We start from the raw sequence: 23,488 nt of genomic DNA, 5'->3' as shown, positions 1-23,488 counted from the left end.
AGGGGTCTGGCCAGTTGACACTGTTGCTCCCCCCACAGGGCTGCAAACCCCCTCAGCTCCTTCAGTCTCTTCTCCAACTCCTCCATCGGGACCCTGTGCTCAGTCTAATGGTTGGCTGCAAGCATCCACCTCTGTATTTGTCAGGCTCTGGCAGAGCCTCTCAGGAGACAGCTGTATCAGGCTCCCATCAGCAAGCTCTTTTTGCCATCCACAATAGCTTCTGGGTTTAATGACTATATATTGAATGGATCGACAGATGGGGCAGTCTTTGGATGGCCTTTCCTTCAGTCTCTGCTCCACACTTTGTCTCCGTATTTTCTCCTGTGCGTATTTTGTTCCCCCTTCCAAGAAGCACTGAAGCATCCACATTTTGGTCTTCCTTTTCTTGAGCTTCATGTGGTCTGTGAATTGTATCTTGGGTATTCCGAACTTTTGGGCTAATATCCACTTATCAGTGAGTGCATACCTTGAGTGTTCTTTTGTGACTAGGTTACCTCACTAAGGATGATATTTTCAAGTTCCATCCATTTGCCTGTGAATTTCATGAAGTCATTATTTTTAATAGTGGAGTAGCATTCCATTGTGTAAATGCACCATATTTTCTGTATCCATTCCTCTAGATTGACATCTGGATTGTTTCTGGCTTCTGGCCATTACACACACACACACACATACACACACACACACACACACACACACACACACACACAGCTATGAACATAGTGGAGATAGTGAAGTATGTGTCCTTATTACATGATGTTGGTTCATCTTCTGGGTATATGCCCAGAAGTGGTACAGCTGGGTCCTCAGGTAGGAACTGCCAGACTGATTTCCAGGGAGGTTGTACCAGTTTGCAATCCCACCAGCAATGGAGGAGTGTTCCTCTTCCTCCACATCCTCACCANCATCTGCTATCACCTGAGTTTTTAATCTTAGCCATTCTGACTGGTGTGAGGTGGAATCTCAGGGTCATTTTGACTTGCATTTCCCTGATGACTAAGGATGCTGAACATTTCTTTAGGTGCTTCTCTGCCATTCAAGTTTCCTTACTTGAGAATTCTTTGTTTAGCTCTGTACCCCATTTTTAATAGGGTTATTTGGTTCTCTGGAGTCTAACTTCTTGAGTTCTTTGTATATATTGGATATTAGCCCTCTATCAGATGTAGGATTGGTAAAGATTTTTTCCCAATCTGTTGGTTGCTGTTTTGTCCTATTGACAGTGTTCTTTGCTTTATAGACGCTTTCCAATTTTATAAGGACCCATATGTTGATTCTTGATCTTAGAGCATAAGTTCTGTTCAGGAAAGTTTCCCCTGTTCCCATGAGCTTGGTACAAGGAGATAAGAATGGATCAATTTGTATTCTTCTACTTGTTGACCACCAGTTGAACCAGCACCATTTGTTGAAAATGCTGTCTTTTTTCCACTGAATGGATTTAGCTCCTTTGTCAAATATCAAATGACCATAGGTGTGTGGGTTCATTTCTGGGTCTTCAATTCTATTCCATTGATCTACCTGCCTGTCTTGTTACCAATGCCATGCAGTTTTTATCACTATTGCTCTGTAGTACAGCTTGAGGTCAGGGATGGTGATTCCCCCATAAGTTCTTTTATTGTTGAGAATAGTTTCCCTATCCTGGGGGGTTTTGTTGTTGTTGTTGTTGTTGTTGTTATTCCAAATGAATTTGAGAATTGCTCTTTGTTTGTTTGTTTGCTTGTTTCTCCAGACAGGGTTTCTCTGTATAGCTCTGGCTGTCCTTGAACTCACTTTGTAGACCAGCTGGCCTTGAACTCAGAAATCTGCCTTTCTCTGCCTCCCAAGTGCTAGGATTAAAGGCATGTGCCACCACTGCCTGGCTAAGAATTGCTCTAACTTTACAAAGAATTGAGTTGGAAGACAATATCTTTTTAAAAGAAGACCAGTCAATAATAAATGTTTCTTAAAGAAATTTCTTAAAGAAAACTCACATTCATGGTCCATCATGTGAAAGGCAGATCAAAGGACAAAAAGACAAAAAAAAAAAAAAAAAAGATGGCAAAACATCAATAAAATAATTCAAGAAAACGCATCTCAAATGAAAGATACATAGTTTCAGGTTGAAAAAAATTCCACAGTGCCTACAAGCAGGAGACAGTTGCCCCCACCCAACCCCCAACACACACACAAGCACACATGAGGGAAGGAAAGTATTCTGAGAAGGTAAGCAAGCATTGTGAGGGAGCAGAGGGTTCACCAAGGTTCCAAATGCTCTTGCTCTAGTTTTTGTGTGGTGCAGGGGATCAAACCCATGGCCTTGAACATGCTAGGCAAGTACTCTACCTGTGAGCTACAGCTCCAGACCTTCAAGCATTGACAAAAGCCAAAGAAGGCCTGGCCAGTAGGGTGATTTGAGGAAAGGCCTGAGAACACGGGCAAAGAGTTTCTAGGAACCATATGGCTACTGGGAAACCCATCAGCCAAGCTGAGCACAATGTAGACATCACCAAGGCAGGACACTACCATGCTTGGTTTGTCTACCTAGAGGCCAGATTCAAGGCCTCCGAGGTGGGAAGTACAGCTGAGGGGAGAGTGAGACAAAGGGAGAGGACAAGAGCACAGGACACTCAGTAGAACCCAGAACAACCTAACGTGTGTGTATGCATGCCTGGGGGATAGACACATAGATGTAGATGCATATGCATGCTTTTTTAATTTGGGGGTTTGTTGTTTGTTTCATTTTGTATGTATATATGTGTGTATACATGTTCTGGAACCCATAAGCAGGGTAGATGGACTGGACAGTGAGGCTGAGTCCCCATCTGCCTAAAATTGCAAATGCTCAACACGACACCTAGCCTTCCCACACCCCCTATATAAGTTCTGGGAATCATACTCAGGCCTCAAGCATTTCCTCAACTGAGCCATTATATATGTATATGTATAAAATGCAGGGGCTGGGAGTAAGTTCTGAAAATAGATCACTTACCTGCTCAATGTGCATATGGCATAGGTTTAACCTGCAGCTCCCAAATTAATCATTATAAATAAACTAATAAATAGCAGCAAGGAGACAGGTCTGGAAGGTAAGACAGTAATCCAGGTGAGAGATGATCATGGAACGCTGGCTGATGCAGTGGGAGTGGACAATATCTAGACATGCTCTGAAAACAGAGCGGGGTTTGCTGACACTTAGATAGGGCACAGGATAGAGAGAGGAAGTCAGGGCACATATCACAAAGGGGAAGGCTGCAGGAGGACCAGGTTTAGATAGATAGACGAGATCTCAGTGGTATGTGACTCGCGCTTAAAAGTTGTGAGAGAGATGATGTCGTCAAGGAGTGAGCGAATGAGAAGACATCAGGGGACTCAAGCAGTTATTCCAGTTAAGGGCTGGAGGTTAAAGCTGACACTAGATCAGTCCTTGTCAGAATGAGCAGGACTAGCAGAAGCAAACAAAATACTCCTGAATTCAGGGAAAAGAGGAGCCATGACCTGGGGTTGATAAGGTGAAGAAGAGAGCAAAAGCATTGTTGTTTTTAAATTTCATTTATTTCATTTACATTATCATTTTTTTAAAAAAAAAATTCAGAATACCTTTTCTACTTTCTGGATGTTACTGGCATTTTTTATCTTATTTCATATCCGCGGTGTCTTGACCTTCTTAGCTCTTTAAAGATTTTGGAGATTTAAAAAAAAAAAATGTTCCTTTTCTGTTTTTAAGTTTTCTTTTCCCTGCAGGTTCATTTGTATCCTTCAAGGTGTCTTGTTCTTGATTTTCTGGCTCTCCATGTTTTAGATTAAGGGCTTTCCTCTGGTGATTCCTGAGTGTCTGATTTTAGGTGAGAGTGAGGTGTTAACTAGCCACACCTGGCTTAAATTTCAGTTTTTAATTTTACAAGTATGCCCCCATCTATGTAAGTGCACCACATGGGTGCACTGTCTGAGGAGTTTCAGTTGGGAGCCACATCTAAGTGCCATCAGCTAAACCAAGAGCAGCAAGTGCTGTTAACCACTGAGCCCTGTCTGCAGCCACCCACCCCAGAGCTTGTCTTATGGGAGATGACAGCAGTGTCTACAGTGATGGAGTGACCCTGAGGAGTTTGTGATCCTACATAGGAAGGGAAAGCATTGTCTGGAGTACTGTTCCCCAGTAGGCAAGGGCGCAAAGCATCTAGCAGGCCAAGGGATGGGTAGACTCGAAGGAGGAGAGCAGAGATGACTGGTACTAACAGGGGCTCGGTGTATAATGCTCAGAGGTGGGAACCCCTACGACTTCCACTTGATCAGATGCAAAGTCTCTCTGGTAAGGAAGGAGGAGGTGGATGCTGCAGACTTGAAGACGGACGAGACTGTGAAACAACCACAAGGCAAGAGAGTCAGTGAGCCAGAGCAGTGGAGCATGACTGTGGCATGACTATGGCATGGCTGTGGCATGGCTGTGGCATGACTGTGGCATGGCTGTGGCATGACTGTGGCATGACTGTAGCATGGCTGTGGCATGACTGTGGCATGACTGTGGCATGGCTGTGGCATGACTGTGGCATGACTGTGGCATGGCTGTGGCATGACTATGGCATGACTGTGGCATGACTGTGGCATGGCTGTGGCATGACTGTGGCATGGCTGTGGCATGACTGTGGCATGACTGTGGCCCAGCTTATCTGAGCTGTGAGGACAACAGTGTAACTGGTCTTTCCAGACACAAATGATCGCACAGGTGGTGGCAGAAAACCAGAGAAAACGAGGAGCGGACTGGCTTAAACCAGTATGATAAGAAAGAAAAACTGCTGGATATATTATTTTTAGGGGGAAAAATACAACGGTCCGTGGACTTTCCACTGATTACAGAGAGAAATGAGACCATGAGGGTCATAAGGGATATTTAACAAGAAGTACAGTTCATTAGCTCTTGCCAAGACAGGAGGCTCATTAGTTATTGTCAAAACAGGATTAAAAGCCAGCAAGATGGCTTGATGGACAAAGGTATTTGAAGCCCATACTGACATGACTTCAATCCCTTGGCTGATGGTGTGAGTTTGATGCCTACGATCCACGTGTGTGGAAAGACTGCTGATTCTCCACATGTGGTGTACAGTTCAAAGCCAGCCAAAGCTACATAATGAGTTCTAGACCATCCAGAACTGCAGTGAGACCCTGTCTTAAAAAACAAAAACAAAGTGAAAGTTCAGACCAACCAGACCTTAAGCACGACCTTATCTCAAAACAAAATAAAACATTAAAACCCACAAATATAATTTGGTATATTATCTTAGCCATACAGTCATTATAATGTCAATACTGAATTTTTAATTAATCTTGTTAAAATCACAACTATATTAGGAGACAGGAAGGCCAAGGGGAGAAAGCATACAGTTGAGGAGATAGGTGTGAAGAGAAAGCTGCTCCATCCAGCCAAGTGTGTGGAGTGTATCTGCAAGCCCAGCCATCAGGCATTGGAGGGCCAGAGGTAGGGCGTTGAGAGGAGTATGGCATGCCAGCCTGGGCTGCACAGAGTTCTAGGACAGCCTGGACTGCATGATGAGATTCTGTCCTCTTTTACTCCCCCAAAAGGAAACCTTTGCTTTTATAATAATCAACAGAGAACAGCTAAAATTGAAGCATCAAGAAGTTGTTAGCAGGGCTGGAGAGTTGGCTCAGCAGTTAAGAGCATTGACTGCTCTTCCAGAGGCCCTGAGTTCAATTCCCAGCAACCACGTGGTGGCTCACAACCATCTGTAATGAACTCCGATCTGATTCACTCTTCTAGTGTGTGTCTGAAGACAGCTTCTGTGTACTTACATAAATAAAAAGTAAATAAAAAAAAGAAGTTGTTAACAATTTATATAGATAGGTAGATAGATAGATAGATAAATAGATAGATAGATAGATAGATAGATAGATAGATAGATAGATAGATAGATATCAGCTAAAAGACTAACAAACAACATCTCTGGGGAGAAGAAAACTGGAATAGAGTTGTTGAGTGTACCAGTTGCTTTCTGCTGCAATAAAACACTGATTAAATCCAATTTGGGGAGGAAAGGGTTTATTTGACTCTCAGTTACAGTCCATCATTGAGGGAAGCTAAGGCAGAAGTGCAAGGTGGAATCTGGAGGCAGACTGAAAAAGAGACCATAGAGGAGTGCTCCTTACTGGCTTGCTCCCATGGATTGCTCAATTGCCCATTCCGTACCTGACCAGAGATGGTACCTTCCACAGTGGGCTGGACTCTCCTTCATGTCTACCTGCCAGTCTGATGGAGGCATGTCCTCAATTGGGGCTCCCTCTTCCCAAGTGACTCAAATGTGTGTCAAGTTGATAAAAACTAATCCGCACACGGGGAGGTAGGATATCTTCATTTATTTACGTTTTTCCAGTGTTAGGAATGGGACCCTAGACTTTATGCTCACTAGGCAAGTCCTGGTTTTTAAATAACCAGCCTTAAAGAACTCTTTGATTCTTTATCGGATACATACCTGATTAAAAATAAAACCTAAATAAAAAGGTGAATTGTTTAATATTGAGTCAATCATGACTCAACATCTAATTAATTCCTGTGGGTTGATTAGATTCCTAAGAGCAAGATGGAATACTCACAATTTGTTTCCTTTCTCAGGAAGGACGCCATCTTGTTAACCGATGCTTTTGACTTCTCGGACCATTGTTTAAACTCAGCACTCGGCTGCTATGATGGACATGCCTACAAACGCCTGTTTGAGTGGGCTCAGAAGTCCCCAGCCAATACTCAGGTAGAGTGAAACCCATCATAAATTATGTAAGACAGCAAAGAACAGGCAGTAAATACATCTCAGTGTTTTCCCCATTGTAATCGATGCTGCTTAGGCTGAAAAATCACTTGGCATAGCACATCTGTTTAAAATACTTCCAGAGAATGCATAAAAGAAACCAGAGGTATGGCCTGGCAGGAACTGAAATCAACAAAATGCACAGCTCAAAACACGGAAAGGGCATTAGGAGAAAGGCTCGTTTCTAAATCGTGGCTTGACATACCCAAAGGCATATACACAAAGCAGCAAGCTGGCTTTCACATTAACAGAACTAAGATAAATCACGGCAATGCCCAAACCATCCCACTGCCAGCCTTTTAGCTCTGTTTTATGTAGGTAAGTGCACATGCAGAGGTGATGGAGAAATACGAGCAGGAAAAGCACAGCCATCATAAGGGGACAGTAATGAGACTGTCCTCGGAGGGAATACAAGAATGCCAGTTATGCCAGCCTCACTGGGCAAACCCAAGACCAGCAGTGGGTACTGCACTTCGAATTCAGGAAGCCCACTGTGAGTAGCAAATATACACAGATAATCCCAACAAGGAGTCTAGCTATCTATAGGCACACACACACACACACACACACACACACACACACACAAAGCTGTTTCACAGCACTGAGTGTATTACAATTTATAAAGCAGTGTTCACATGGTGAAACTTTCTCTTTAGTCCAACTTCAGAAAGCTGTCAGAGCGCAGTGACAACACTCGGGCATTCACTGACACTTCGCCAGGTGTTGTTAGACAGCTTGTATTGTCAAGAGCTTAGCTTAACTTTATTGTCTACAGTCATAACCTCCAGGATGGCTGCCAGATATAAGGCCGGTCCACCTCAGTCAAGCACCATGTACAAGCAGGCATTGTTTTAGCTCAAAGAAACAGAAAGCACTTACTTACCCATTTCCTGCCCTTACAGTTAAGCCTCTTCTAGTGCATCACTGCCGACCTCTGCCCTTGCTAATGTTAAATCCTGGCACAAAAGCAAAGCGGGTCTTCCCAAAGCAGCCTACATCCCACGGCCTCAAGAGAGACTTGTGTCCTTTGATACTCCGTAGAGCCATTGCCCCTCTCACTGTCCACCTGTCTGCAAATGCAGGGACACGTAGCTCAGACCTGTTTAGCTGGCAGCACAGGAAAACATTCCTCTCCTCTAGATGCCTGGTGGTCACTAAAGACTCAAGTGGGCTATCTTGTTTTTCTTCATTCTTAAAGTCTTTAGTCTGGAAACCATAACAGGTTTGTAGAAATGAGATGTGCTTACCCTACCTCACTGACTGACTCTGTAAACTAATGACACACTTCATCCCATCCCTTTGACTCTACTTCCTTCAACTTGACCAAGGGCAGAGCTTCTTATGGCCTACATAATGACACAGAAGTAGCAGTGCATACTGATGCCACACACACACACACACCAGCCTGCCTTACTTAAAAGTGACAGGTGCCACAGTGTGGCTCTTACAGGCACAGCTTAGGAATGTGAGGTCACAAATGACTTTGACTTCATTTAGTCAAAATGATATTTGATTGACTGCTAATATATAGCCACATGATCTTACACTTCCAGCTCCTTTGAAAAGCACCAAAATTTTAAAAGTCTAAATAATTTTGACCTGCCAGAATTCTGAGGTGCAGCAGACACTTTTATAATAGAAGAAGGTTCGTTACAGATATTTTAAATAAGTTAACAATCAGCTATGTTGAAACATGCCCTATGGACATGAAAGTACACATGGGATTATATTTCTCCAGTGTTCTGCCGGAAGTCAAGTGCTACTTGCTACCCTGCATGTCTTAGCTCCATGGAGTCTCTGTGTGGGGCAGGTTGTGCTGAGCCTTCTCCCTACACAGTATGTGTGTGTGTGTGTGTGTGTGTGTGTGTGTGTGTGTGTATATATATATATATATATATATTTCGCCTGCTTTTGGTTTCTGATTGATCTCCCTCCTCACATGAAATCACATCCATGTGATTCCCTAAGGAACAAGGAGGAATCATCAGGGGCCATTTCAAACCAAGGACCCTTTTTAGTGTTTGCCCGAGGGTCTTGTGTATTACAGGCTGGCCTTGAATTTCTACCCTCCAAATGCCAGGATTACATGTGTACATAGACACACCCCAGCAAAAACCCTTTTCTCTCAGTAATTCTATTGTAAAAACATGACCAAGGAATCGTGAGAAGTGTTAAGCACATCTGCTTCATCCATTCAAAGAATATTTACTATGCAATGCTGGTGTGGAAGAAACAGTGGTGTAGACCTGTGTTAAGGACCTCACAGACTTACTGTGGATAAGCAAAAGGAAATAAACAAGATGATAGCATGGAAGACTGGGGTTTAGCTATGAAGAAAAGAACTCAAGACACTGCATTAGAAAATAATAGGACCACTAGAATCAGAAACAAGACGAGGCTGTCAACTCTCCCCATAGCTAGTCAATATAGGGCAATATTTGGCAGAGCAATAAGACATCTAAAGGAGACAAAGGGATACAAGTTGGAAAGGAAGAAGTCAAAGTGTCACTATTTGCAGCTGATGTGATAGTATATATAACATCATACATATCATACGTATGACATGATAGTATATTTAAGTGACCCTAAAAATTCTACCAGGAAACTCCTACAGCTGATAAACATCTTCAGCAAAGTAGCTGGGCTGGGGGGGGGGGGAAGTAGCCTTCCTATATATAAATGATAAATGGGCTGAGAAAGACATACTACTCAGCTGTAAAAAACAATGACAGAATGAAATCTGCAGACAAATGGATGGAACTAGAAAAAAAATCATCCTGAGTGAGGTACCCAGAAGCAGAAAGACAAACATGTATGTACTCACTTATAAGTGGATACTAGCTGTAAAGTAAAAGACAACTATCGTACAGTCCACAGACCTAGAGAGGCTCAGTAACAAGAAGAGCTCGATGGGTGAAGTATGAATTTCCCTGTGGGAGGGCTGTGGGGGGGGGGACAGGAATCAGAAGGAACAGGTTTCAGTTGGATAGAGGGAGAGAACACTGGGAGAAACAACTGGAACTGGGGGGTGGATCTCGGGAATGAGCTAGAAACCTAATGCAATGGGAACTCCCAGGAATCTACAAGGGTGGCCTTAGCTAAGACTCCTAGCAATGGGGATACAGAACCTGAACTGGCCATCTCCTAAAACCAGGCAAGACTTCCAGTAGAGGAATTGGAACACTAGCCCAGCCACATAAGTTTCAACCTACAATTTATCCTGCCTACAAGAAGTGCTGGGGTAAAGTGGTACAGAAACTGTGGGAGTAGCCAGTAATGGGTCCAACCTGAGACTCATGCAACAAGAGGGAACCCAGCCCTGACGCTGCTTGGGGGGCAAGGGCCCAGAGGCTGGACAGCCCAGAGACCCAGGATAGAACCACAGGACTGAAAAAAAAAAATCTGTGAAACAATGCCTAATGATATTCTGCTATATGCATAGACTGGTAATTGTCATCAGAGAGGCTTCATCCAGTAGTTGATAGAAACGTTAGGCAGAGCTCAGGGAATCCTGCAGAAGCAGGGAAAGGGAAGGATTGTAGGAGCCAGAGAAGTCCAAGACATCACAAGAAAACCCACAGAATCTACTAACCTGGGCTCATAGGGACTCACAGAGACTGAACCAACAACCAGGGAGCCCGCATGGGACTGACCCAGGCCCTCTGCACATGTTACAGTTGTGTAGCTTGGTCTTCTTGTGGGACTCCTAAGAGTGGGAGCAGGGGCTGTCTGACACTTCTGCCGGCTTTCAGGACCCTTTCCCTCATACTGGGTTAATTTGCCCAGCCTTGATACAAGGAGAGGTACCTTGTCTTACTGGAACTTGATTGCTTGATATCCATCGGAGGACTGCCCTAGTAGATGGGGGAGGGCGGTGCAGAAAAGAGGACTGGGAAGAGAGAAAAAAGAAAACAAACCAGACCAACAAGAGAAAGACACTTAGAAGCTGCATATATAGAAAGAAAACAAAATGATGGTAAAGACTATTGTGGCACAGAATATTGCCTGATTCTACTTTCTGGTTCCTTGCTTTGTGATTCATGTTTACTTTCAAAGACCCTCAAATGGTGAAAGGCTTTTATTTGTATTACATTCCAAAAGTGAAGAAGAAGCTGTAGGGTTTTCTCTTCATCAGTCACCTGCATGTACAAAATCTGCCTAAGAAAGGATGCTTTCCGGAAAAGTGTTTACCATATGTTCACACCATGACTTTCAAAAATCATCTGAAAAATTAAAACTCTTAGGTAATGTTACTTTTTAAAGGCGAAATACTTAATTTGAAAATGAAGTCATTAATTCTAAAAGTGTTCTTTTAATAATGTACTTCTCATAAACATAGGAGAACCCTGCCTATAAGAAGTATCTTAGACCACTGATGCAAAGCTGGAGACCCAAGCTGTGAAAAGCCAAAGGATTCAGGACCAAGAAGCACCATGGCCTTTCTATGGCACATATACATATAAAGAATTTAAAGCACAGGGTGGCATGCTGCTTGTTCAAATCAGTGAGTAAATTGGTACATGAATGGATGTTCATCACATTATTCTGCTACTGAGTATGTTTGAAACTTTCCCTTGTCTGTTTGTAGTATGTATTTGGCCAAATGCTAGAATTTTACGTTAAATACAGCAAACGATAATAAACCTGTTAGTTACTACTTGTGTTGTTTATTCAACTAGGGGGCGAGATACCCTGTGGCCCACACGTACCTTTAGCTTCCCCTAGTCTTTACAGGGACACACATGCAGCCCTTTAAAGGTGCCTGGGTATGCTATAATCTATACACACACACACACACACACACAGCCCTTCAAAAGTGCCTGGGTATGCTATAATCTATACACACACACACACACACACACACACACACAGCCCTTCAAAAGTGCCTGGGTATGCTATAATCTATACACACACACACACACACAGCCCTTCAAAAGTGCCTGGGTATGCTATAATCTAAATCAAATATAGGTACTCAGCATGCAGCACACCTTTTTTTTTTTTTTTAATGTGAGGTGTGTTTTGTTTCTTTTTTAAAGATTTATTTATTTATTTATATATGTAAGTACACTGTAGCTGCCTTCAGACACTCCAGAAGAGGGCGCCAAATCTTGTTACAGATGGTTGTGAGCCATGTGGTTGCTGGGATTTGAACTCAGGACCTTCAGAAGAGCAGTCAGTGCTCTTAACCTCTGAGCCATCTCTCCAGCCCCCATTTTTTTTTAACTCAACTCTTCTGCAGTAAAAATTAAGATTTCATAAAGAGACAGAATTATTCAATATGCCCCAATACAGCCAAGCTATGTTTTTCATTTCATTTTCAATTACACAACAAAGAGCCATTCTAACATGGTCTGCAGCTGAGTGACAGAACACTTGCCTGACATGAACAGGACACTGGTCAACCTAGGACTGAAGGAAAAAATGAAACCTGAAAATCCTGCGGCTTGCTTTTGTTCATACAAGCAATCATTTGCCTGCTAATACTTAGTAAGCCAGAGAACATTACCAAAAGCAAGCTTCCCTTTTGGGAGAAAGGGGACAAGGAAGGAAACTCCTAAGTTTGCCTTTTTTACAAACTTGGAGCTAATATTACTCCTAGTTCCACAACTTTAAAAAATATTTTTAAGTGTGTGTGTATATGTCTGTGTATGTGTGTGCATGGTGTGCACAGACACACGTGCGCATAAGTGGAAGTCAGAGATATCACAAATTACCTGGAGTTGTGGTTACAAGTGGTTGTAAGCATTAATGTTGGTCCTAGGAGCCAAATTCCAGTCCTGTGCAAAGCACCAAGAGCCATTCCCGCCAGCCCCCTCCACAACAGTTCCAAACCCAAATTCTCTTTCTTCACGATGACTCCACAGCACACAACTAATTGGAGTCTTTATTTAGGAAACCCTTTAGTAGTTTACAATTGGAGCATATATTCCGATATGGAATACAGAGAGTTCCCTCTTCTCACCAGTTCATCAATATACCAAAGCTATAGCAACTTGCCAATAACATTAAGGTATCCTAGTTTGAAGGTGAGGTAGTTTTGCATCTCTGTGGTGGTGTTGGTGTTTGTATGGGGTTAGGGGGTGGCGGTAATTTATCAGATCTTACATTTTCAAAGAAACAGCCTTGGAACAGTCTCACAGAGAAGAGGAAAGGGTGTCGTGTCTTCCCTAGAGTAAAACCGCAGAGGTCTACAATTGCCCTAAAACAGGGAAGTTGCTATGCAATGCTCACAAACCAGAAAGTCTCTCATAATTAACACGCTCCTTCCTGTAACTTTCCAGCAACAGACTCGCATCAACTCTGAAGGCAGGTAACAGAAAGCAAATGTACACACGTCCCCAGCCTTTCTGATCCTTCTCTTTGATTTATTTCTCAGAATTGAACTTACACTTCATAATAACATACACTTGCAGCTACCACAATTCCTGAGGGTAAAATGGCGGGAGTCACTTTGTCCTCCTGCGCAGACAAACTGGAATGAGTCATAGCCATAGCTGTGAAGTTGAAAACTGTAATATTCACTGTAAACCCTACCTGAAAAGTGTCGCACTCTTTAGACAAAACCGCTTATCTCTGGTTACACAGCTGGCTTTATAAACTACAATCTAAGGTTCCACTGAGTCCTGGCAACCCTATCACAAATGTGCTATAAGCAGTTTAATTGGGACATAAAGGATGCATACTTCCAATGAAGAATATGATTTTCCCCTTATATAGCAATAACTACAACCCTTAATATTCATATTGCATTTTTATTAGATTTTTTTTTCCTGGTAGACAGTACCTTGGGAATGAAACTGTACCAGGCATAAGGTTTCTACCACAGGGATATTTTGTATTGAGAATCCAATATAAATATTTCTAGTCAGACATTTCCATGGCTACAGATATTTGGTTGCTTGATTTATATGCATAGAAAGAAACAGTTGTCAAAACTGTAGGAAGCAGTACTTAACAAGTACCCTCAGGTGGCTGGGCCGGTCTTCCTTTAACACCACAATACTGCCCTAGGTCTGGAAACTAGGTTGCCCTACATGATACTCTGATTTTTCTCAAAGACATCATGAATACCCTCTTTAATCTTTTATTCCTGTGTTTTCAGCCTTCCAGTCGAGTAGGAACCACCTTATCAGAAATCATTTTAGCACTGTTAAGGGTAGATTATATACCATAATGATTTTCAGATCTCTTTCTATAAAAAAGGTTTCTAGAGACTCTGAACAGGCACATGCATACTTGGGAACAAAACAGGGAGGAGACTGCTCACACACGAAACTTCCTTCTGGTTCTCAATGCCTTCAAATAAATACAAATACTGAATCAAAAAATTAAAAAAAAAAAAAAAAAAAAGAGGGCCCACACTAAAGACCAACAACAGTCTCTTCCATGTCCCAAAACGTGAGCTTGCAGGAAGTTCTCCGAGGGCTGGCCAGCAGTCAGTCAGTCGTCCGTCTTGCGGGCCAGTCTACAGAAAGTCCAGTTGTGCTCTACTGTGTTCTCATTGGCCCGCTCGCTCATGTGATGCACCCGAGTATTGCGGATCGTGAACCCTTGCTTCGTAATGTATTCCATCAGATGGACCCGGAGAGAGACTTCCTGGTGGTAATCGCACGGTCCAAAGGTGAAGGAGACCTGGCAGTCTCTGGTGTCCATCATGTGCTTATTCCACTTGGTGAAATAGTTTGAGATGCCTTCTAGTAAGGAATGGACCTTTGTGGTGATGGTTAATTGGGTTATGATGACAGCCACCGGATTGGAATATTTAGAAAGCTTCCGAGTACTAGACAGCTCTACGACTTCTTCAAAAGTATCCATAGGATACAGAGGCCTGGGGTCATTGAGACACTGAATCAAGGGTTCGATCTGGTAGAAATCAGCCTCTTTCCGAAGCAGATCAAACTCCTTAAAGTCCAGGGGGAGTGTCAGCTCTGAAGTCCGTAGGAAGTTGAGGACATAGCGGAAGAGTGGGCCGTCTCGATCAATGAAGTAATTGCCTTGAGGGTCACGGGCTGTAGGGAAGTCACCCCCAAACATAGCTCCAAGCATAGAATCCGGGTAGCGTGTCAACGTGGTAAGAGATGTCGTGTACAAGTGTCCACCTACATTTAACGTGACTGGGTCAGTCATCTGCAATTTTTAAAAATTCAATTAATTACCTGAAACCTTAAAATCTTAACTAGCAAATTAAGAAAATCAATATTAACTATTAACAAGCAAAGCATAAGACCCTTTCAAGCTAATATATCTGGCAGCACAAGGGGACAAAATGGCTTTACTTCCATTGATAAAACCCGCCCAAGAGAAAGGCTTCAATATTTGGTTTCAAACAGAATAAATCTAATTCTTCAAAAGTTTCCTATACGCTCCAGGTGTCATACAGTGAAGTCCAGAATCTGAAGAGCTTTTTGGGTCAATCTGCCTGCTTCTACTTCCCTAGTGCTGGGACTAAAGGTGTGTGCCACCACCCTTGGCAAAACCGTCAGTTTTTAAAAATTTAACATAAGCTAGAATATAAAAATAATCTGTTAACGTAACAATAATTAATTTAGGAATTTTGTTGGGTTTTTCTCCTCAAAGGAGTCACAAGATCTAATTTTTTTTTTTTTTGAGACAATGTTTCACATAACTTAGGCTGGCCTCACACTCACTGTGTGGCTAAGAATGGTCTAGAATTCCCGACTCTCCTGCCTCTGCCCCAATGCTAGGACAGTGCTAAGACCACAGGTGTGCACTGTCACACCCAGCTGTGGAAAATATATCTATATATATTTATTCATGTCTCTTATGTGTGCGTGCTGCCTGCGTGCACGTGTGTGTACCTCATTAGCGCCAAGGGTATGGCTCTAGGAACTGGGAGTTAGGGATAGTTGTGAGCTATTGAGTAGGTGCTAGGACCCGAACCAAGGTCCCCTGCAAGAGCGTAAGTGCTCTTAACTGCCGACCCCTGTCTCCACACCCAAAATGTATTTTAGAAACAAAAATTTGTTTAGAATCAATCTGAGTAACTTTTTTATGGAAGCAACAGTTTCTTCTTTTCTGGCTGTTGTTGTTGTTGTTGTGACACCATCTTACTATGTAGATGAAGCAGGCTAGAAACTCACACGCCTTCTGCCTCTATCTCAGGTGCTGTATTACAGGCCTGTGCCACCACGCCCAGGGAGTAAGTTGTAAACACTAGATTAAAACACATGGTTTGGTGAACCCAATCTAGCTCATCTTCTAGCCCCAAACTACCACATGCCAAAGGGCTGGGAGCAGCTTGAAAATGTCATAGCTGGGGGGGCTGGTGAGATGGCTCAGCAGGTAAGAGCACCCGACTGCTCTTCCAAAGATGCAGAGTTCAAATCCCAGCAACCACATGGCTCACAACCATCCTTAACAAGATCTGACTCCCTCTTCTGGAGTGTCTGAAGACAGCTACAGTGTACTTACATATAATAAGTAAATAAATCTTTAAAAAAAAAGAAAAAGAAAAGAAAATGTCATAGCTGACTGACTGTGGATTCATTTTTACAACATTCAGGTTGTAATCTGACCTTTAATTCTGAGAAGCAAGCTTCTCAAAATAACACACCTTCAGCTTTAGGAATCCTATTTAAGAAAAAACAAGAAATGGTCTTCAGGTACTAAGAAAGTAAAATATGTCTTACCAGATAAAGAAGAAAACAGGGAGACATGGACGCATGTGAGGAGAAACACTTCCTAACTAGTAATCCCTTTACTACAATAAAGAAGTCTCCATTCCATTATCCATAGGCCCTTTAAGCACCACCGCCCCATGAAAAGAGAATTTAAAAAGCAATATACACCAAAGACTGAAACATCACGGTGTATCTGAAATTAGTGATTACGAATCAATCGTTACTAGGGGAGCCGGAGAGATGTCAGGAGTTAAAAGCCATGGGCTAGTGCAGTGGTCCTGAGCTGCAATCTGGTGGCTCACAGCAGCGCCAGGGGATCAGACGCCCTCTTCTGGCCTCTAAGGGCACTGCACGCACTGCTTCCCCCACACATAATAATAATAAAAAAGTTATGTGGAGAATATGCATTGAGTACTCCACTAAAACATCAAACCAAATAAAAATACCCTTCCCCAAGGACAACTACGGAAATTAGATAAAGCTGGACAAACTCATAGTTTTCATCCTTTTAAGATAAGCCTATGAATGTGAGAAGAGAAAGACATCAAAATTGCTTGCCAGCCTTAAAGTGAAGAAGCACTCACCATATAGCCCCAGTCCCCATTATCCATCTGCTCCAGCACTGCGTCCTCAAGCTCAGGGGACTCTGGAAGAAGAGCAAACACATAACCACCGTGAAATGGAGAATAAAGGCTGTTCTGCCAGATGTAGTTAGCCAGACCTCACAAAAACTCCTCATTCACGGTCAACGGGAACCTGCTGGCCAAAGATGTGGAAAGACAGCCAGGCCATGCTCTGTCCTTACCTCGGGAGCCCACCAGGTGCAAAGAACTAGCCTACACTTGAAGAGAGGAAGAGACCATTCAAAGTCTGTCATCTGGGCTGACAAGAGGGCTCAGAAGGTAAAGCCGTTTGCCTGACAACCTGAGTCTGATCCCTGGGACCCTCACGGTGGAAAGAGAAAACCGACTTCCACACGGATCCTCTGAGCCCACACTCACTCCCATGCACCCTCACACACACAAAATAAATGTCATTCAAAAACCTTGCAAATTTTGTTACTCTCCCAGAGATGTAACTTTTACATTTTCAGAGAACATCATGATTGGGTCTATGACCTTCATAATCAATTTTTGATCTTCATCAAAAAGGTCATGTAAGGGGAAAGGAGGGAAATTCCTTTGGATCGGCATGCCAGCTGTATGACATTTAAGATCATGAGCTTCAAAAGTAACAGTCTTTTTCCAAGAGAAACACACCAGAATATTATAATATAAAAAATATTAAAAAAATATCAACCAGGCTTTTAATAATGAAGTATTTCTCTTTGTACATAAAAACAAACAGAAACCAATTTAAACGACAAGCTGTTAAGGCATAATTTGGGACAAAAAAAATAACAAAAAACCCTACAGAGCTGTCTGAGGGTCACTCAGCCAGCACCATGGAGAGCCAGTTTTAGGCCACTGGCAAAAGCCTGTGTACTAATGATGCCGGCTTCAGTCTGTTTTTGGGCATGCCAGCAGTTGCCCAGCTACTGAACTGCTTTCATTAGCTCCCTCTCTTACACGCTAGTCCCCAAATCAACCTGCTAGCAAACTGCAGAGCAGATCTCAAAATCGCCAGCAAAGAAGGCAAGAAACACGGACGTGCTGGCATTGGCTAGGAATGTCACTAGCCTTGTATGTGGTCTTTGAAGATCCATTTATCCCACTTTTAGAGGAATCTGGCCCCAGTCTCCAGAACAAGAACGAGCCCTGGCTACAGAAGATCACAAAGGCTCTTTCTCAAAAGGTCACTCAGGCATGTAGAGAACATTTGCATAGCACAGCAGGGGCTGAAATCAGAGCAGCAGCAGCTATTTCTCTACCTTTACAAATCCTTCAAAGCAAAGGAGCTAAACTGCAGCCCCAGGAGAGGCCTTTCTCTACTCCAGGCAGCTGGCTGCAGGCAGGCAGACAGGCCTGAGTACTACGGTGAGACAGAACCAACGGAAAGCCAGAGCTACTGTGATACCTTTTCATCCCTCTGACTTACTCCACAAACCCCAAATGATAGAAATGAGCCTTACCCATCCCTGACTTACTCCACAAACCCCAAATGATAGAAATGAGCCTTACCCATGTGTCGGTTCCATTATAGATAACACCACATCAACGGTGGAGTGAATTAAAGGCATTTCCCAAGACTCGGAGTCTCCTTTCCCAACTGCCTCAATAGTCAGTCATTCAGCCAGAATGTATGTAAGGTCCACTCACTATCACGGGGCAAGGGAGCCCAGGTAAAATCTAGAAACCCAGGAATAAGGAAGCATAACCTGACCCTCGTGGAGCTCTCAGTCTACAAGGGAAGGCAACAGGCAACAGCCGAAGTCCACAATACAACTCCAAAGAGCTATAGAATAGGGTAGACGGGAGGAGCTCTCACGCACATGCACACGCGCGCGCACACACACACACACACACACATGCACATGCCCCCCCCCACACACACACGTATAGAGTTATAAAATAAAGAGGTAGGATAGACCACAAGACTTGCTCACAGCCCCACATCTGGGGATTACCTGAACAATAACTTGTGTTTGCTGACTCCTAGTCTAGATTTTTACAAAAGCTCCCTCTCGAAGTAGAAATTCAAAGAACAGAATCCAAAAACCAAACAGTTGAAAAGCATCAACTTTAGACTTCCCATAACCAACTATTAATCCTAGCCACCTAGCACTTTATTTACAATTTAACAAAAACTTGGGCTAGTCATAATGAGCCTGTAAAAATTCCTACCACTAAATAAAAATGGCAGTAACCTACTCATTAGCGCGAATAATGGCTGCTGTTCCATCTTAGGTGACAGAAAGAATTCTAGTTCATGAACATTCAAATGACTAATGAAGAATGGAAGCCCAAAAACACAACAACAAAAAAAAATCAGACAGCTCTTATGCCAGTACTAACCTTTCACATTTATGTCTTCATGCCTAAATCAAAACACAGTAACTTCTTATGCAATCATCAACATAAACAATCAAAAATTTAGATGTTTCTGAATCTCTTCTACAGCAAAAGCCAAGGTCTGGCTACAAACATGTAACAAACCTCAATTTAGGAAAACAGTCGTGGGAATGTGTATATGTGTATATATACACATCCATGGGAATTTTTATTTCTTTGTATGGGTTGGAGGCTAGTGGGATGTGCAGGCAATGGTGTATGTACACCTTTACTAAAGAGTTAGCTCCATGATCCAAGCCCAGATTCCTTCCTTCCTTTCTTCTTTTTTTTGGGGGGTGAGGTGGGTGGAGTGGGGAAAAGGGGACAGGGTTTCTCTGTATAGCCTGAGCTGTCCAGAAACGCGCTCTGTAGACCAAGCTAACCTTGAACTCAGAACTCAGAGATTTATCTGCCTCTGTCTCTGCCTCCTGGAATGCTGGAATTAAAGGCATGTGCCACTACCTCCCGGCCAAGCCCAGGTTTTTTAAAAAGCACTTCAAGACCTTATAGTTATACATAAAATACATCAAAATAAAATACTAGTCACTTCCAATATAAGCTGGCAAAAGCTATTAAAAATATTATACTAAATTGATCACTAATAAAGTCAAAATGGGAGTAGTCTTGATTGGCTTAAAATTGACATGTGTTCCTTGTAAACATATACAGAGAAGCAACTAGAGAGAAAAGAGGGGCAAGATTCTTGCTTATCCAACAGCCAGATTCTGAACTGATGCCTATCAAGAGCATCTCAGAGGTGGATACAATCAAACACAGCCCAGAAGCAGCTTCAGCTTCTTCCACCGCATTGTTCTCCAGGGACGCTAACAATTCATTTCCCTTCATCTTCTCTCCCATCCGGCACAACCTCCAGTGGAGGGCTTAATGAGAACCACAAGCCAGGCGACAGAAGGCCTTCAAGGGGCCTCAAGCAGGCCAACGTGAAATGTTTCATAAAATCTGTGAGACATGCCTCATAAAATTCCTTTAAGTGACTTTCCCTTACTAAAGATCTTTTGTAGAGTCATGACTACAACCAACGACTATAAAGTTCAAAGAAAGGCTTTCTGACTTTGTGAAATCAATTTACCTTTGATTCAAAAAAAAAAAAAAATTATGGTCCTAAAGACTATCATGCTTGGAACTTCAAAGGTCATTGTAACTAATGTGTAAATTCTGATAGTAATGTTAGCAGGTAGTTAAGAAAAACATATCCTGAAGAATTTCTAGAAGCCTGAAAAGAAGTTACTAATTTACTGACCCTAGCAAATCTGAAGAATGCACAATCCAGGAAGTTAACAACTTAACCTGTGAGAACCCTCCTTACCACAGCAAAGCTACAGTAGGGGTTATGGTAAGACAGCACAAACATTCTAGACTTACTTCTGCTATTGAGTAAGACCTCCAGAACAAAGGTCCTCCTCCCATGTAACAGTCTACAATGCCATAATGCTAACCTTCAGATTTGAAGACTAATGATACAACTGTAGTCACTGCCTTCCCACGGTTTCTGGGTAGCCCTTCCAAGTACTTTTCTACTGAAACCTTTGTGCCTGGTATCCCAAAATGAAAGCCGGTAAATTTTCTCTCTCCACCTATACTTACCTTCCAAGTTGCCTTTGTACTGAGTTTCTCTGTTCTTGGAAACGTGGGAGTTTGAAAGTGAAATACTTTTTATAGTAATTGGTTCAGTGGCATCTCCTGGCGTCTTCGGAGTTAACATCCACATACAGGCCAGCACAAGTAGTCAAGCCCACAAGGATAATGGGATTATAAAGCTAAATCACCACTAACTAAAGCCCTCTCTCAACCTCGTGGGCTAGAAATAAGGAAATGTAGGCAAAGAAGAATTTGACAGTATCAAACAAGAATATATACTCTCCAGCTAAAGTGCTGTCAGAGTCAAAAATCATAAAATTCTACTTCCCCTCAGTTTCCACTAAAATGGGGTATTATGTATGACCTTCCCAAAAGTAACCACAGCGTTTAAACACAATGGAGGTAAAACTGGCTGATAGGGCAGTGAGGAGTGGAGCGCTGGAGTCACGTGCAGCATGCCGGCAAAGGACTATGAGAACCTGAGTAGATCGCTCTATACTACTGGCAGCATTACCAAAATATAAATACCTAAGTCAGACACAGTGGGCAAACATGGAGGTGAGGGCCAGTCTGTGTTCCCAATCGGCCCGGGCCCTCCTTTCCCCGGAGTTCCCACGGTAGCTGCGGTAAGAATAACTAAAGGTAAAATGATGTCCAGCGCTCGCAGAGACAAACAGACACGTGAGCTCTCGGAACTTCTAGAAAGCATGACTCAGGGCTGTCTCAAGATAAAGCAGAAGACACACATACGTGTTCCTTTTAAAATAGACCCCAACTATTAAAATCCAGGATGCGAAGACGGATCATAGGAGTGACCGTAAAACTGCTTTACATGCTATTGCTTCAGCTAAAATGTGCTTTTAAAGAAATTCAAATTCTATGGCTATCTTTCTACCTACGGTATTACAAAAAACTAAGAATCCGTGTGGGCTCCTGGTTTTCATTCCAAAGGGTGATTCTTCCACCCTACCTACCTGCCTACTTAGATCTTTACTCTTTTGAAAACAGGTTTTAGGCCTGTAATACCTCACCATTATTCCCATACAAGAATATCTGCAACAGCGAAAAAGATGAGCCTGCCAAGGGGGAATACACTGGAGCCAGTTGCTTGGGCTATCCCAAACATTCTTAGCTAAACCAGGTCACACCGGTCTATTTGTGTGCATCACGAAATCCTGAAACCAGGTTTACCAACTTGCTGAATGTACTGGTGTACAGAACAGAAACATGACAACTTCAGCAGAATATCCAAACAGGATCTCAGTCACGTTTCGTTTCCCCGTCCCACCCCCAGACACAGCCTTCGCTTCCATCGCCCAGCAGGTGCTGCAGGGGCTCCCCACGACCTCGCCAAGGATCACCTCTGACACCCAGCACTAAATCGCCGCGACATCCCAAAATCCCAGTAAAAAAGCTGCAATGTGTGCAGAAAAACCTAAAAAGCAGGGCTTTAAACTAGGGCAGTGGCGGCTAATAAGCACCACTCCCCCAAAAAACAACCCTTTGCCCCTCAGAGCCCGCTGGTCCCTACTCCGCGGTCTCCCGCAAGCCAAGCCCGGCCGGCCACGCGCACCGAGCCCCGAACCCGAAGCCCGAGGCGGCCGCGCGTCCCCGATTTCCCCGCCCAGGCCCCGCCGCGGGCTCGTGCCAGCCCGGGGACGCGCGGCCGCCACCCGCCGTTCTCCTCAGCCCGACTTCCCGCAGCCCCGGCCCCGCAGGCCCCGCTCGCGCCCCACTCACTGCACGAGCGCGGAGGCGACCCGGCCGGGAGACGCCGGCGGCCCGAGAGCGCGAGCGCGGGGACGAGCGAGCCCGCGCCCCGCAGCGGCAGCGGCGGCGGCGGCAGCGGCAGCGGAGGGGACGACTGAGCCGGAGCCCGGAGTTGCGGCTCCAGCTGCCCGGCGCGGGCGGCGCCTTCTCAGCAGAGTCGCGGCGCCGAGCACGCGGACGCCCCCTATCGGCGGCGCGGGGCGAAGGCCGGGAAGCCGGATCGCCGCGGGCACTCTGGGCGCTGCCCGGGCGGCGTGGTCAGGCGGGCTCTGCAGCAGTCCCGAAGCCCCGCCTCCGTCCCGTTCCTAGCCCCGCCCCGCCCAGGACTCCGGCGCGGAGCTCCGCCCAGGCCCCGCCCCTAACTCCCCTCTGCAGTCAGACTCTCCTCCCAGCCGCCAGCGGTCTTCCCTGCTTGCCCTGTTTGCTCTAAGTTGATAGACCTCATCGCGTGCAGGGCTTAGGGAGAACAGCAGCCACCCAGACCGAGGCGCGTCTCAAGACTCAAAAAAGCAGCCAGTAGACAAAATAAGACAAGTTCGAATCCTGCTGAGAGCGCTCCAATAAGAAGGCTGCCTTCCCCCCCCCCAAAAAAAAAAATTCTGCCGGGCGTGGTGGCGCACGCCTTTAATCCCAGCACTTGGGAGGCAGAAGCAGGCAGATTTCTGAGTTCGAGGCCAGCCTGGTCTACAAAGTGAGTTCC

General features: G+C 44.1%; 2 protein-coding genes across 4 annotated transcripts in view; one reads left to right on the top strand and one right to left on the bottom strand.

The window, feature by feature from the left end:
• The window catches only part of Acox2 (acyl-CoA oxidase 2), a 32,690-nt gene extending 21,248 nt beyond the window's left edge, over nt 1-11,442 (top strand). The window contains exons 14-15 of one of the 2 annotated variants that reach the window (XM_021203853.2): nt 6,596-6,728; nt 11,125-11,442. In XM_021203853.2, the coding sequence (XP_021059512.1) occupies nt 6,596-6,728; nt 11,125-11,187 (196 nt within the window). In that variant the 3' untranslated portion in view covers nt 11,188-11,442. The remainder of the gene's footprint in view (nt 1-6,595; nt 6,729-11,124) is intronic. The other variant, XM_029541666.1, reaches the window with a different exon arrangement.
• Nucleotides 11,443-13,520: 2,078 nt separating this feature from the next.
• Kctd6 (potassium channel tetramerization domain containing 6) lies at nt 13,521-23,047 on the bottom strand. 2 transcript variants are annotated; one of them, XM_021203698.2, is made up of 3 exons: nt 22,759-23,047; nt 17,014-17,075; nt 13,521-14,915 (listed from the first exon to the last, which is right to left on the bottom strand). In XM_021203698.2, exons 2-3 carry the CDS (start codon nt 17,038-17,040, stop codon nt 14,229-14,231), a joined length of 714 nt encoding a protein of 237 aa, XP_021059357.1. In that variant the 5' UTR covers nt 17,041-17,075; nt 22,759-23,047; the 3' UTR covers nt 13,521-14,228. The 2 variants fall into 2 exon arrangements, with proteins under 2 accessions (XP_021059357.1, XP_021059356.1); XM_021203697.1 differs by lacking the exon at nt 22,759-23,047 and adding an exon at nt 21,025-22,612.
• Between the last annotated feature and the right edge of the window lie 441 nt (nt 23,048-23,488).

Source organism: Mus pahari, chromosome 8 (genome assembly GCF_900095145.1).
Source record: "Mus pahari chromosome 8, PAHARI_EIJ_v1.1, whole genome shotgun sequence".
Taxonomy (NCBI): Eukaryota; Metazoa; Chordata; class Mammalia; order Rodentia; family Muridae; genus Mus; species Mus pahari.
This window is presented reverse-complemented; position numbering and strand designations above follow the sequence as displayed.